Genomic DNA, 12,888 nt, shown 5'->3' on the forward strand with positions numbered 1-12,888 from the left:
AAACACTGAAAAAGGGGAACTTCAAAGGGATTACACAAGTTGTTTTGAAAGAGCTGTGACTAGTATTGGCAAGCGAACTTATACTGTGCTATGCATAATTGATTGCTGATGTCTTTCCTTAAATGAAAATTTTATTTCTTAATAGGGAGTTCAGTGATACAGAGCCAATTCCAAAAACTATAGCAGGATGTAGCCATTTGTGGTTTAGCCCACTTCAAAAATTCCACTTCATATGGAGGCGTTGTGTGAGTTCAGCTTCCCGGAAGCCTCTGGCTACATTTTAGATTGCTCTCTTGACAGTATCAACCCCATTTTGCTGTTTTTCTTTCACAGTGCCATGTTAACAAAGACCTTCTCCCTCCAGGAACTATAAAAGATTCAGAAACTATTTCAAGAAGAGCTATCCAAAGATGTGTGCAACTTTGCAACAAAAGTTAGATCTAGTTTCATGAGCAGGACTCTTGCAAGGATGGGGAATAGTGGAGAGCACCAAGGAAAATCATACTTTTGTTTTTTCTCTCTCATTCATCCCCTTAGCCCATTTTTATTCAGGTGAAATTAAGTTTAAAAGAATATTAAAGATTGCCATAAAAAAGTAAGTCAGTGAAATATAGATGAAAGAAATAGAACAAAATGGGGATGGTGGGAAAGAGGAATCTCACCAGTTTTCTGCAGTGTTATAACGTTTCATCTGAGAGCCACACATACATTATATATCCCACAGAACCATCAACGTTAAGAACTTGGATGTTATTCTACCTCCATAGAGTTAAGTATACTACAACACGAAAATGTCTTTGTTCAAATACAAGCTAACACAAAGAAAATAAAGCATTAAAAGTACATCAGGTTGATGCAGAAGAAACACTAAGACACACTGAAGCACAGTTACAATGTGAAGTCCCAGTCGTATGCTGGAGTGCTAAATCACAGTTTGCTTCCTTTTGATCACAGGCTTGGGGGAGAATGTGTGGTAAAGACATCAATTTGTACAGTAGTGCCCCATTATCTGAAGTTTCACTTGCCATAGTTGTAGGTACCCGTGGTCTACCATGGTACAAAAATATTAAATGGAAAATTCCAGAAATAAAGAATTCATAAGTTTTAAGTTGTGCGCTGTCCTGAGTAGCATGATGAAACCTTGCACTGTCCTACTCCATCCTGCCTGGGATGTGAATCATCCCTTTGTCGAGCATATCCACACTGTATACACTACCTGCCCGTTAGTTACTTGGTAGCCACCACAGTGATCAAAATGACTGCCATGGTGTTGCTGTGCTTATGTTCAAGTGACCCTTATTTTACTTAATAATGGCCCCAAAGCCCAAGAGTAGTGATGCTGGCCAATCAGATATGCCAAAGAGAAACCATAAAGTGCTCCCTTTATGTGAAAAGGTATATACATATTAGTATATGACAGAACATGGTATATATATAAGGTTCAGTACTATCTACAGTTTCAGGCATCCACTGCGAATCTTGGAATGTATCCCCCACAGATAGGGGGGACTACTGTAGTTCTAGTCTCTGTAGACGGTGATGATGGTTACAACCCCAGAGACTCTCACTTACTGCCCCCCAAACACACACACACACATAAAGGACTTCGGAAAACTGTTGTCTTGGGGATGGAAGGTAGGAGAGGGGAACTTTTTTTTTTTCAGTATCCTTTCCTGTTTTGATTCTTATCTGCCTTCTTTCTTCTCCTCTTCCTCTTTTCTTCTCTAATTAAAATAATAATAATAAAGTTCTCTTTTTTGTTTAAATATATTTTTATTGATTTGAGAGAGGGAGAGAAAGATAGAAACATCAATGATGAGAGAGAATCATTGATTGGCTGCCTCCTGCATGCCCCATACCAGGGATCAAGCCCACAACCTGGTTCACAGGCTGATGCTCAACCACTGAGCCATGCCAGCTGGGCAAAGTAAAGTTCTCTTAAAAACAGCCCCCGCCCACCACACACACACACCTGAGGCTCAATGTCAGACAGAGTGGCAAAGCTAGAATTTTAATTCAGGTTGGAGACCCTTACTATATTTATTACCTTAAAGAATAGCCAATTTTAGCTTAGTTGTAGGGAGGGGAGTAAGTATAAATTAGTAGGAGTGAGGTATCTAGAAAAAAAATATGAAGAGTTTAGAAAAATGATCTTTAACTGCTGGTTGTTATCCATGAATGGACAAAATCAATTTAGTAGGCTGTGGTCAACATTTTTTAAAGGAAATAAGACATAACAGAATAAAATAGAGAATATCCAAGTATAATGCACAGAGTACATTGAGTCCTCACTTAACGTCATTGATAGGTCCTATGACTCTAAGCCAAATGACATATACTGAAATCAACTTTATAGGCTAATTGATATAAACAAGAGTTAAGTTCTCATGGCATCTCATCAACATTATAACAAAATGATGTTATTGGAGGGCCTGCTGTACTGTCACGGGTAAGTGTGGTTTGTGTGCTAGAGTCACAATGTGACATATATTTCTTAGTGTGGATCTTTTTTTTTTTGACCACTTATTTATTTACCCTGCACTTAATGTTTCACTCCTTCCAGATTTATTATGGTATAATTGATCAAAAAGTTTAAAACTTTTAAAAAACATGGAGATTAAGGTGCTGGTACTATGAAGACAAGGGAAGCAACTGAAAAATGATAGGAGAGATTTTTTAGAACTATTACACATGAACATTCTGGTTTTCTAGAGAGAAAAGAAACCCTGATGCTTTATTATATCTTAAAAGTATTATTAATCCTACCATATACCATTGCTCCAGAAATCTGAAACCATATCCAAACAGTAAAATATAATATGCTTGCTTTATAGTTGTACATACTCTTACCTCACTTATATTTGAATCTGTTATCTGTCCCTGCAGGCTCATCATTCTAATCAGTCTATCTTTTATGTTGGGAGGCAAAGGCTTAATGTCTGTGATATATCTGGAAATGTTCTTCGTGAAGCACCAAAGGCATCTGAAATACAAATGTGATATAGTAAATTATACTGTACCAGTACTGAGTCTTAACATTTATTTAATGCTGTTTGTTAGCACTTAGTCCTTTCATAAAGAGAGTACATTTTAAAATTTTATTTTTCAATTACAGTTTACATTTAACATTATTTTGTATTAATTTCAAGTGTATAGCAAAGTGGTTAGATAATTATATACTTTACAAAGTGTTCCTCCCAATATTTCCAGTACCCCCCTGGCACCATACATAGCTATTACAACACTGTTGAAGAGGGTGTATATTTTATACTAATATTTATAGCTTAAACTTCATAAGATTCCAAAGCTTAGTCTGTGCTCAGTAATGGGCAAGTTTTTCTTCATCGTAGAAAAGTGATTTTTAACTTTTTCTCTTGCACACCTCATTTACTAAAATACATTTGAAATGGCCAAAAATAGTGTTTTTTCTACGTCAGTCTAATTCCTAAAGACACAAGATTTCAGTCCCATATTCCTAAGTAAGCATTAAACTAAGGCCTACTAATAGAAAAGTTTTATCTGTTATTCCATCAAACTCATTTTCACTATTTTTCTTAAAAATTATGCAGGTAATGAAATCATTAGAGAAACTATAACCACAAAGATTCCACAAATAGTACAAATCATATAGAAAACAAACCTAGTGCCAGGATTGTATATGCTTAAAGCAGAGTTTTCAGAGCATGCAACCACCAAAACGCATGTGACCAACATACCCATATGTGGCCTAAAATTCCAACTATATGAGAAACCCACACTTTAAACAAATAAATATAAATCTTATTTAATTAATTTCTGCCTAAAAACACCCCAACATACATAATGTTTCATTCACGAATAAATGTGGTCATTCACTTGAATTTTTTTAGTGCAATCTATTTTTTCTTTTCCTCTTTGGGTAGCCTCTGTCTTTCCCTCTTATCCTTCCCTCTTTCATTAGTTTAATTCTTCATGCTAAATTAGTGTACAGTCTTTCATATTTTTCTCTGTGCTTGTACAAACATGCACATACTCACATACACTTAAAGGGTGAGAGGAGGATCATAGTTTCCTAAAATGTCAGCATTCTACACTCACTTTTCTACACCTTATTTTATTTAATATCTTAAGAAATTCTTTAAAGCATCAAGTACAAAGTGTTCCCCCCAATATTTCCAGTACCCCCCTGGCACCATACATAGCTATTACAACACTGTTGAGCATCAAGTACAGTTTTATGCCTTAGCCGGTTTGGCTCAGTGGATAGAGCATCAGCCCGTAAACTAACGGGTCCCAGGTTCAATTCCGGTTAAGGGCACATACCTCGGTTGCAGACTCAAGGCCCAGTCCTGGTTGGGCGCGTGCAGGAGGCAACCAATCAATGTGTCTCTCTTACATCGATGCTCCTCACTGTCTCTCCCCTTTCCCTTCCACTCTGTCTAAAAATCAATGGAAAAATTTCCTTGGGTGAGTATCAACAAAAAAGAATAATTTACCAAGACTCGAACCAGCAACGTCTTGGTGCATGGGGCAATACCCAACCAACTGAGCCACACCGGCCAGTGCCATTTGACAGCATTTTATCCACTGAAAACTTCTTTTAAAATTGGAGTGGCGCTGAAACCGGTTTGGCTCAGTGGATAGAGCGTCGGCCTGCGGACTGAAAGGTCCCAGGTTCGATTCCGGTCAAGGGCATGTACCTGGGTTGCAGGCACTTCCCCAGTAGGAGATGTGCAGGAGGCAGCTGATCGATGTTTCTCTCTCATCGATGTTTCTAACTCTCTATCTCTCTCCCTTCCTCTCTGTAAAAAATCAATAAAATAGATTAAAAAAAAATAAAAAATAAAAAAAAATAAAAATAAAAATAAAATTGGAGTGGCAAAAAAAAAAAATGGGACTCAATCCTTTCAAACCCTGCTGCTGCTTTAACTAAGTTTATGTAATATTCTGAATCCTTTGTTGTCGAAAAATCTTCACCAGAACTCAATTCCATCTCAAGAAACCACTTCCTTTGCTCATCCATAAAAGAAGTAACTCCTCATCTGCTGAAGTTTTTTCATGAGATTGCAGCAATTCAGTCACGTCTTCAGGCTCCACTTAAAATTCTAGTTCTCTTGCTATTTGCACCCCACCTGCAGTGACTTCCTCCACTGAAGTCTTGAACCCCTTTAAGTCATCCATCAACTTCTTCCAAATGCTTGTTAATGGTGATATTTTTACTTCTTCCCATGAATTATGAATGACATTTAGAATGGTGAATCATTTCCAGAAGGTTTTCAATTTAATTTGCCCAGATTCATCACTATAATCTACCATCACTATCCTGGCAGCTATAGCCTTACAAAATGCATCCCTTAAATAATAAGACTTGGGAGTCAGAATTACTACTGACTCATGGGCTGCAGAATGGATGTGGCGTTAGCAGGGTTTAAAATATTAATCTCATGTACATATCCATCAGAGCTTTTGGGTGACCAGATACATTGTCAATGAGCAGTAATATTTTAAAAGGACGCTCTGACCGGTTTGGCTCAGTGGATAGAGCGTGGGCCTGCGGACTGAAGGGTCCTGGGTTCGATTCCGGTCAAGGGCATGTACCTTGGCTGCGGGCGCATCCCCAGTGGGGGGTGTGCTGAAGGCAGCTGATCGATGTTTCTCTCTCATCAATGTTTCTAACTCTCTATCCTTCTCCCTTCCTCTCTGTAAAAAAAAAAAAAAAAAAAAAAAAAAAAAAGTCAATAAAATATATATTAAAAAAAAAATAAAAGGAATCTTTTTTTCTGAGCAATAGGTCTCAATAGAGGGCTTAAAATATTCAGTAAACCCCACTGTAAACAGATATGCTGTCATCCAGGCTTTGTTGTTCTAGCTATAGAGCACAGGCAGAGTAATCCTTAAGGACCGTAAGATTTTTGGAATGGTAAATGAGCATTGGCTTCAACTTGGAATCACCAGTTGCATTAGACCCAAGTAGGAGAGTCAGCCTACTCTTTGAAGTTTTGAAGCCAGGCATTGCCTTCTACTCTCCAGCTATGAAAGTTCTAGGTGGCACCTTCTTCCAATAGAAGGCTGTTCTGTCTACATTGAAAACCTGTTGTTTAGTGTAGCCACCTTCATTAATTATCTTAGCTAGATCTTCTGGATAACTTGCTGTAGCTTCTATATCAGCACTTGCTGCTTTACCTTGCATTTTTCTATTATGAATTTGGTTTCTTTCCTGAAACCTCCTGAACCAACATCTACTAGCTTCAAACTTTTCTTCTGCAGATTTCTCGCCTCTCAGCTTTCATAGAATTGAAGAGAGTTAGAGCCTTGCTCTGGATTAGGCTTTGGCATAGGCGAATGTGATGGCTCGTTTGATCTTCTATCCAGACCACTAAAACTTGCTTCATATCATCAATAAGGCTGTTTCATCTCTTATCATTCATATATTTACTGGATTAGCACTTTACATTTTATTCAAGAACTTTTCCTTTGGATTTATAACTTGGTTATTTGGAGCAATAAACCTATCTTTTGACCTATCCTGGCTTTTGACATGCCTTTCTCACTAAGCTTAATCATTTTTAGCTTTTTATTTAAAGAAACCTGTGACTCTGCCTTTTACTTCAATACTTAGAGGCCACTATAGGGCTATTAATTGGCCTAATGTCAATACTGTTGGATCTCAAGAAACAGGGAGGCCCCAGGAAGGGGAACGAAACGGGGGTGGGGGGTGGGGGGTGGGGCTAGCCAGTCGGTGGAGCAGTCAGACCACACACATTTATCAATTAAGTTTGCCTTCTTATGTGGATGTGGTTTGCAGGGCCCCAAAACAATTACCAATTACAATAGTAACATCAAATATCACTGATCACAGATCACCATAACAATGATAATAATAATAATAAATTTTGTAATATTGAGAGAATGAACAAAATGTGACACAGAAATAGCAAGTGAGGAAATGCTACTGGAAAAATGGCACCAATAGACTTGCTTGACCCAGGGTTGCCACAAACCTTTGATTTGTAAAAATTATGAAACACAATAGTGAGGTATACGTGTACAACATTAGTATGTAGCTGCCACCACATACTCTTTTTTTTTTTTTTAAGCAGCTATTAACCTGCTCATAAGCTCGTGTTGAAACTGAATGCCTGAGCATGAGACCTTGTAACTGACTGTATGGTCTGATATCCTTATTTCGACATGAATCAACTTGGACTCTTATAAGCTTAAGTTATAAGAGAAGGACCCAAAGGCCTGCTGACCATATGGAAATGGTATATTCAAATTGATAAACTGGTACAGCCACTATGGAAAACAGTATGGAAGGTCCTTAAAAAATTAAAAATAAAACTACTATATAACCCAGCAATTTCACTTCTGGGTATTTATACAAAGAAACAGTAACACTATTTTGAAATGATATATGTCCCCTATGTTCACTGCAGCATTATTTACAATAGCTAAGATATGAAAGCAACCTAGGTGTCCATTGATAGATAAAAGGATAAAGAAGATATTACTCAGCCATGCGACAACGTGGATGGACCTAGAGAGTATTATGCTAAGTGAAGTAAGTCAGCCAGAGAAGGACAAAAACTGTATGATTTCACTTACAAGTGGAATCTAATAAATAAAAGTGAATAAACAAAATAAAACAGAAACAGACTCAGATATAGAGAACTGATAGTTACCAGAAGAGAAGGAAAAAACGGTGAAGGGGATTGAGAGGTACAAACGTCTAGTTATAAAATAAATAAGTCACAGTGATATAATGTACAGGGATAGGGAATACAGTCAATACTATAGTAATAACTTTGTACAGTGACAGATGGTTACTAGATTTATCACGGTGCTCACTTTGTAAGATACACAGGTGTCGAGTCACTGTGTTGTACACCTGAGACAAATATGATGTAGGTCAACTATAATTTTTTTAAAAATCACATTTGGCCTGGCTCTAGAGCAGTGGTTCTCAACCTTCTGGCCCTTTAAATACAGTTCCTCATGTTGTGACCCAACCATAAAATTATTTTTGTTGCTACTTCATAACTGTAATGTTGCTACTGTTATGAATCGTAATGTAAATATCTGATATGCAGGATGGTCTTAGGTGACCCCTGTGAAAGGGTCGTTCGACCACCAAAGGGGTCGCGACCCACAGGTTGAGAACGGCTGCTCTAGAGGGATCTTTGTTTTTTGTGGAAAAGTGAGTTTTGGGCGATACTTTATCTGCCACTCAGACCACCTGAAGCAAAGCCATTGGCTCAATGAGACCCTTAATTCACAGAAGTTTCCCTAAGTGTCTGGGCCTAGTTCAGTGATGGTTCTGCTCAGTTGAAAGCTGATGGTTTCACTGGTTGTCAGTAGCTGTCCAGCTGAATCAGAACTTTGGAAGATAGGCTGCAGTATGGGCTGATCAGGGCAATGTGTGAATGAAAGCTGTTACCCTTACCTTAGACCAGGGGTAGGAAAACTATGGCCCATCAGCCAAATCTGGCCTGTTGCCTGCGTTTGTAAATAAAGTTCTCTTGGAACACAGCCATGTCCAGTCATGTATGTTTTGTCTATAGCTGCTTTCACACTATAATGGCAGAGCTGAGACCACAACAGATCATGAAGACAATATTCATACCTACTTCTCTGTGGGCCACTCAGAAAGGTCACCAGAACACCTAATGATATCACCAGGGACATTCAAACTGCAAGCCAGGAAAACTGCCACCCTCATTCCGCCATCTAAAGATTCAAGCTCAAATCCGGACATTTTCTTGACTGGCTGCTCTCCAGACTCAGAAACTGAGTTTATAATTGCTCCAACTATGATTCTTTGTCTTTTTTGTTCCATAGAAATGCCTCTTAATAAATACCTGATTGCTTATCTATAATAATAAAAGGGTAATATGCTAACTAGACCGGAAGTCTTCCAGATGTCATTCAGATGTCCTTCCTGACAGAGCCGAGGCTGGAGGGAAGCCAGCCCAGGGCCCGGGTGTCTGCGGGCAGCTCAAGGGAAGCCAGCCCGGGTCCCGGGTGTCTGCGGGCAGCTCAAGGGAAGCCAGCCCGGGTCCCGGGTGTCTGCGGGCAGCTCAAGGGAAGCCAGCCCGGGTCCCGGGTGTCTGCAGGCAGCTCAAGGGAAGCCAGCCCAGGTCCCAGGTGTCTGCGGGCAGCTCAAGGGAAGCCAGCCCGGGTCCCGGGTGTCTGCGGGCAGCTCAAGGGAAGCCAGCCCGGGTCCTGGGTGTCTGCGGGCAGCTCAAGGGAAGCCAGCCCGGGTCTCAGGTGCCTGCCGGTGGCCAGAGTAGGGAAGCCTGGGTCCCGGGTGCCAGAGGGAAGCCGGTGCTGGTAGCTGGGAAAGGAAGGCCTACTCTTGCACGAATTTTCGTGCATTGGGCCTCTAGTACCATATAAAGGCCTATCTTGGATGGAAACTTACCTATAACACTGCCTCCTGAAAGAAGACATCCTCATGTTTATCCTGCCCTGAGCAACGATGACACAGTTCAATGCAGTGAGGCACTAATGCAGTACTGAAAGCCTTATTTCCACCAGGTCCAAACGCTTTCTGTGATTCCCTCCCAAAGGAAGGCAGTGTGCTGCACACATTAGAACCTAAGGAGTTTACTGGAAAGGACACCAACAGAGGACTGCCTCATTAGAAGAGACCTTATCCTCTGCAAAATCTCAACACTTACAGCAAGAATTTATAACTCTTTAGCCAGAGTTATATGAGATAACCACACAGCCTTAGACGTCCTAACCACCCAACAATAAGGTGCTTGTGCTGTAACTGGTAAAAAGAAAAAAAGTTTTATGTTAATAAATCAAGAATTGTTACCCAAAACTTAAAAGGTCTTACTTAAAGATCAGATAACAATCTTTCATCAAATAGGCAACACTTCTTTCACTGATTTATTTAATTGATTACATTTTGGCACTGGGGAATCTCTACTCTAGGGAATTTTTCAATCCTTGGCTATCATTCTCATAATCGCCATATTAACCTTCCTAGAGCACTGCATCCTCTCAAGAGTTGTAAATGCCTTTCAACAACCACTCACATCCAACGTTATCTACCAGGATCAGACAACTGAAGAATTCAGTGATCCCACCAGCCACGTCCAGATGACCTGGCAACTGTAGGGAACACAGCAATCGTATGGCCATCCATCCCAATGACTACATCAACAGTGGTAGCAAGAGTAACACTATACTGGTTGACACTCTTAGCCTGCTGAATGACCAAAAGGAGGGATTTAAAAAATAAAATAAAATAGATACCAGGCTTGAAAATCCCTCAAGCAGAGCAAACCAGTTTGGCCACATAAGCAAAAGTTACTCTAGTTTATTTCATGAACAAAGTGATATTCAAGAGATTATTTCTTATAAATGCCTTTGATAATCAACTTAAATGATCTCCCTAAAATTGTATAAGATAATCACTTTTAACCAATCACTCTCACTTTAGAAGCCACCCTGATAGGGGAGGTGCATGTCATAGAAATAGAACAGTTGTTTTACAACGATTCACACAGAAAAGACATTTTTCTTACAGACCCTGGGAAACTAGACCCGTTACAAGAAGAACATGGCCTCACGATAAGGCAGCCTTGACCCCAGATGAGCTCCTCGGGGAAAAGAAGATACATTTTAAGCCCAGATGGAGGACAGAGCCTATCCGAAGGCAGACAGCGTTCCAGGGCTAATCTTTGCAGCGACAATGATGGGAAGCAGACCCTGGGAACTCACTAGTTTTAATCCCCCACCCACCCTCTATCCTATCTAATAAAAGCCGAGGTGGCACAACGCCCCAAGATGGCAGCCCTCACGTTGTCACAAGATGGCCGGCAGGGGAGGGCAGTTGGGGGCCTAAATCGGCAGTTGGACATCCCCCAAGGGGTCCCAGATTGGAGAGGGTGCAGGCCGACTGAGGACACCCCCACCCCTGCACGTGCACCGGGCCTCTAGTCCTTATACAGTATACACACTGGCTTGAAATGAAACGTCAGAGCGGTGCTTTGGGGGTATTACACCTGTCACTCTCAGATCGCTGGCCATCTGAATAATAAAAAGCACCACAGAGATTCAACCTGGTCTCTACCTATGTGCCTCTGGTAGCTCCGGGCACCAGGACTCCTCCTGTCCCGTTTCCCAACCACAGGCTCTGAAATAGAACTCTCTGAAAGCTCTCTTTTGACACTAGGCATCCTTCTCAATGAGGCCTTCACATGTGAAGTTTATTGCTCACTACAGTCCCAGAGGCAGGCACCGTGACAGAACTTTGTGGGTCAAGCGCTCGGCACCGGGACGGCCTGTCGCTCGCCCACCGCACACAGCGGTGACGCGGGTCACCCCGCCTGAGAACCGCCCCGCGCCCGGCACAGGGACTGGGCGGAGCCTCGCGGAGCGCGGCGGTCGCGCAGCCCGGCCAGCGGTTCCTTCCCCCAGGGCTCCCAGCCCGTCACAAACGGGCCCCGCCGGGAACGCGGACGGAGAACTCGGACATCATGCGGGGACGTCCCGGGCGGCGGACGGAGCGACCCCCTGCCCCGCGGCCCCCTGGGCACCACTGTCACCGACGCGGAGACGACAAGTGAGGAGCCCAGTGGAGAAACACCGGCGGGGCCTCTACGTGGGTCCGGCGGAGGGAAGGGGTGGGAGGGAGAGCAGCGCAGACCGGGCCGGGCGGGGGAGGTGCTGGGCCCGGGCGAGGAAGAGGAGGGGGCCGAGCGGACTCACAGATCCAGGAGCTGACTGACCGGCTCCGGGTGGAGCATCGCGGCGGTCCCTCGAGAGCCTCCTCCGCGGTCCCAGGGCCGCCTGAACCCAGCCAGAGACCGTCCTTCAACTCTTGCTCCCCACACGAACGTAGGACCTCGTGACGTCACACGGCGTCTTCCGAAGACTGGGACGGAATCGGCGAGGAGAACCCTGGGGGCGGAGTCTCTGAGAGCTTCGCGGCAGGGGCTGGGCGATAAAATATAGACTAGCCCTAAGCTCGCGTGAAGCACCATGGGAGTTGTAGTTCTTCCACCTCGCGGGCTCCAGCTCCTGGCGGTTTCCCCGGGAGATGCAGTCTCACGCGCAGCCCAGCCTGTGCGCCTCTGGCCGCGGGTTGCTGCGTTTACTACGGGGACGCATTTGATGCTGCGACATACGTTTAGCGGTGCAGAGTCTGGAGAGCTCTTTGGACACGGGCTCCATTTCCGTTAAACGGAGCATTTTAGAGGGTCCGGGGATAACTGCGGTTTACTGAGCACTTTCTGTGATGTGCGCACTGCGCTCTGTGCCTCCAATAATTAACCATGCTTATTAATCCTGTGAAGTTGGAGTAATTGAGACTTATTTTACAGATGAGAGCAGTACATGCTAACAACAACCAAAAAACCTCCGTAAGAACGTCATCACGGAGGTAGAGGTTTTATGTTAATATCAGAAAGGATTCTAAATGTCCACCCAGCAGTGTCATGAGGCTCTGGCTTGAAATAAATGACAAATAATTATTAAAGGATCTTAGGATATTCAGGTCAGAAGCACAACTAGGCACTACCCATAGTGTTGCTGTTGTGCCCAGATTTCAAAGTTCCCAAGACCCCCAGGGAGCCAGTCAGTCCGATGCAAAAGCAAAGAGTCCTTTATTATGCAAGCCGGCCTGCGCTCCCCGTTCACCAGACCCACCGACACAGCAGAAAGTCCAGTGGCCGAGAGAGCGAGGCCTGATGTGGCAGCGGGTTTTAACGGGGGATGGAGTGAGGGCAGGAGAGGGCACTGTGGGCCCGGCTGATTGGCCAGGCGCTAGTCGGTACAGGATGTGGTCATAGTGATGGCGTGCACTTCCCTTGATCACCATTGGTTAATTCAGAGAAATCCTGGGTGTGGCTAGCAGCGGCTTCTTCCCGTGAGGAAGCACGTGGCCCCATCCCA

At 43.0% G+C, this 12,888-nt stretch overlaps 1 protein-coding gene across 3 annotated transcripts in view; it reads right to left on the minus strand.

Annotated features, from left to right (window-relative positions):
* AMN1 (antagonist of mitotic exit network 1 homolog) overlaps positions 1 to 11,863 on the minus strand; it is a 33,514-nt gene extending 21,651 nt beyond the window's left edge. Inside the window, exons 1-2 of one of the 3 annotated variants that reach the window (XM_059682488.1) lie at positions 11,704 to 11,863; positions 2,851 to 2,983 (exon numbers count right to left, since the gene is read on the minus strand). In XM_059682488.1, the coding sequence (XP_059538471.1) occupies positions 2,851 to 2,983; positions 11,704 to 11,741 (171 nt within the window). In that variant the 5' untranslated portion in view covers positions 11,742 to 11,863. Of the gene's footprint in view, positions 1 to 2,850; positions 2,984 to 11,703 lie in introns of those variants that run through there. The other 2 variants (XM_059682489.1, XM_059682490.1) reach the window with 2 other exon arrangements.
* Between the last annotated feature and the right edge of the window lie 1,025 nt (positions 11,864 to 12,888).

The sequence above is a fragment of the Myotis daubentonii genome, chromosome 2 (genome assembly GCF_963259705.1).
Source record: "Myotis daubentonii chromosome 2, mMyoDau2.1, whole genome shotgun sequence".
NCBI lineage: Eukaryota > Metazoa > Chordata > Mammalia > Chiroptera > Vespertilionidae > Myotis > Myotis daubentonii.